Here is a 3407-nt window from a genome sequence, read left to right as displayed (position 1 = left end):
ATATTCTTTTGTAACCTTTTGCTAGCTATGCTCCGACCTTGTGTAGTTATATTATTTTGTTACCTTTGTGCTAGCTATGCTCAAAAATTGTACAAGGGAGTTCATGTAATTCCCCAAACTAAACATAGACAACAGAGCAATAAACATGAATATGCAATATTAACTCCACAAGCTTCAAAATCATGAATTCCATCGTGCATTGTATAGACAAAGTGCTACATCTCCACCCATGATATCAATGCCGAAGAGTATGTGCAAGCTTATGCATAAGATAAGTCCACATTAATGAATGGATCTTCATATACCATTTATCTGGGTATATCGTGCTTAGTATCAGCCCTTCATCTGAAGGTGAAGGGCTAACTCAGCCCTTCCATGGTAGATAGTAGGATAATTTCACCTCCTTGGAAAAAATACAACTTGAACGAAGGTTGGAAGGAAATACGCATGAGGAATTTAGATGAACTCCAAATGGAAACACAATAACTGCCCATTGCCCAAGATTTGGGGTAGAAAGCAATCTTACAAAAAAATGTTTAAATCTATCCTAACCCAGCATACATGACTCAGAGTTCGAGAAAAGATAGGTTCGACTTAGCCTAGAACTTGTTCAAATTTGTGCGGAGCTTGCTCAAATTTGTGGGAGAAGGAAATTAGTCCTCTTGAAAAATAAGTTTTAATTATATTTTGCATAATTAATAGAGAAATGCCTTCTCAAATTGGTCAATTTCCTCTTCAACTTACAATGAGAAGGTTTTAAATCCGGCTCAATGAGAAGTATTTCCCAAACTCTGAACTATTATTATGTCATGACTATAAACGGTAGAAATGATAACCAAAAAAGAAGACGAAAAGAAGAAACAATATCTAGGTCCCTTTTAACTCAAGTGAAAGACATTAGAGCAGCACCAAGCGATTGCCCCGAATCATATATATATATATATATATATATATATATTGCATGAATTCAAAACCAAAAGCAATATATATTAATGATTTCTTAATATATATTTTGCATGAATTCAAAACCCGTACCCCTCAATATATATTAATGATTTCGTATGTAAAGTGGAGAGGCAGAGCAGAGTCTTCCGTAAAGTAGAGAGGATTCTTCGACTCAAACCTGGACAGTACATCCGTGTACGGGTCACAAGGCGTCCAAGGTACGCTCTGCAGAAATCTTCCGACACTCTTCTGCTTCTTCAAGAAAGCTGCAAAAGAGAGTACACGAGAAAAACGACTAGCGTAATTATGTATCGGATTTATTTATTATAAGCGAAGGAACAAGCTGAAAACCTGTCAAAATTTGCAAAGCAAACTCTAGCTTCTTCATTGAGTCATTACTTTTCCTTTGCCAGTATGGTAACAACTTACTGCACTCGTACCGAAATAATAAATACAGGAGAACAAATTAGGAAAACGCAGAAGGAGCAAGATTATCGCCATCCTTCAAGTACGGTTTCCCTCACAAAATCCTACCAAAAGGAGCTGTGAAAATTACCCAAACTACAAAAATTGCCCCCAAAAAAAACAATTAGGGCGGAGTTGAACGAGTTCTCTGTGTCGCATAATGGAAACCCTGCAGACGAAGCCAAGATCTATCAGGCTTTGGAAATAATTATACCACAACGGCTGAAATCCCAAGCCAAGAGCCAGAAAAAACATAAAAGAAATTGAGAGACATGGGGTACGGCAGTGCATGCCTTGCACGCAGCTTGCACTGCAGCGCAGGTACATCATACCCAGGCAACTTGCGCAATTCGGAACGCAAACTGAGAGAGCAAGTTGCAGTAATGAAGATCGCTTACACCAGCTGCAGAACAGAGAGAACACAGCCCAATGGTAGTAAATCTTAATAAAGAATATTAAATATAGCATGACATGTGTAAAGCCAGCAGGCTGTGCTCTCTCTCTTCTGCAACTGGACTCAGCGGTGCCTGGGAACAGTGTCTTGAACGAGAGGAGGAGGAGCTTGTATTTGCCCTCTTTTACGATAAAATAGTAGGGTACTTTGAGAAAAACCAACAAGATCACAAGGTCTTGAGAGGACATGCAATTACATCAAGGTATTATTGTATCATTGTGCATGTATGCATGCAGCCACATGGTGTTACAGCATGTATGTACATGTGTCAGGCCAGCAGGGATGTGCTCTCTCTCTCTTCTGCAACTGGGCTGTGTTGGAGGAGCTTGTATTTGCCTTCTCTTATGATAAAATAGCAGCGTGCTTTGGGAAAAGCAATAGGTGAAGAGGGCGATTTTGAGGAACACGAGGTTTTGAGAGGACATCTTTTATGATAAAATAGCAGGGTGTGGGGAAAGAGAAACCGGGTGTGTTGAGACTGCAAGCTGATGAAGGCTTTTATAGGACCGGTACTACTAAGCCGGCCGTTATCGAGATTCGAGAGAAGCCAAGCATGGCAATAACGAAGGAATAGTGGGCGGTGGGGGGATGTGAAATGAGTAGAGGCACAATCTATAGACCATGTTGTCAATTTTTATTTTTATTTTTATTTACCAACAAGCGCAAGATTTAATTAAGAGACAAAAATTACAAAGTCTGGCTGGGAATGTTGTCAAATTTTGAATTTGACTCGATTAAGTTCAACACTTAATAGGGGGGATTCATATTGTGCATTGCACAAATATAGATTACCGCCAACACTATGTTTTCTTGGAAGAGGTTCGAAGAGCTATTTTAACATGTCGGACAACTAGAAGAAAAATGGAAAGTTGCTAGAGAAGAACATGTGAAAGTTGCCCTTGACATTGAAGAGGGGAATAGAACAAACCCTTAAATGAAGGGAACTTCAATGACAACACTATCATTTTTCTTGCACTGCTTATTTTGATCAATTTCTCTTTATGCTCAATAATTATTGGTTGTAATCTGAGATCTATCCTTAGTCCAACTTTAAAAAGAATTATATTTATGCTTGTTATGGAAAAACTATGAAGGTTCTTTTTTAAAAAAATATGTTACTCCAAAAGGTAACTTTTTAATTAACCTATCTATGGAAGAGAAAAGTAAAAAATGAAAAGTAAACTTTAAAGCAAACCTTCCTACAAAAGAATAAACCTTACTTGCAAAAAAGAACATTACTTGTTGCCACACGTAAGTTATGAATACAAACCTTGAAATTGAAAAGTAAACTTCTATACTATCTCTTACGCGGCGGCTTGGGCTGCCGTCCACGTCAATGATTTTATATTCACGTGATCACAAATTTTTTTTGTTAATAACATGTGTTAACATGTTATTAACATGTTAACATGTTAACATGTTCCCAAAAAAGCCGGTGGGAAGCTCCCTGATAACCGGATAAAATCCCGCCGGGGTTTTGCAATACCCGGCGGTCCCGCCGGGAAAAAGAAAACCCCGGCGGGTCCCGGCGGGGTCGTCATCT

General features: G+C 38.7%; 1 protein-coding gene across 1 annotated transcript; it reads right to left on the bottom strand.

Moving 5' to 3' along the window:
• Positions 1–986: 986 nt before the first annotated feature.
• LOC147623594 (uncharacterized) lies at positions 987–2052 on the bottom strand. Its single transcript, XM_086820862.1, has 3 exons — positions 1704–2052; positions 1502–1579; positions 987–1211 (listed from the first exon to the last, which is right to left on the bottom strand). The coding sequence occupies exons 1-3, from the start codon at positions 2050–2052 to the stop codon at positions 1039–1041; spliced, it is 600 nt and encodes a 199-aa protein (XP_086676988.1). The 3' UTR covers positions 987–1038.
• Positions 2053–3407: the final 1355 nt, after the last annotated feature.

This window comes from Cibotium barometz, chromosome 26, assembly GCF_041138505.1.
Source record: "Cibotium barometz isolate CiBa-2024 chromosome 26, ASM4113850v1, whole genome shotgun sequence".
NCBI lineage: Eukaryota > Viridiplantae > Streptophyta > Polypodiopsida > Cyatheales > Cibotiaceae > Cibotium > Cibotium barometz.
The sequence above is the reverse complement of the archived record's forward strand: the minus strand, read 5'-3'. Positions and strand labels throughout refer to the sequence as shown.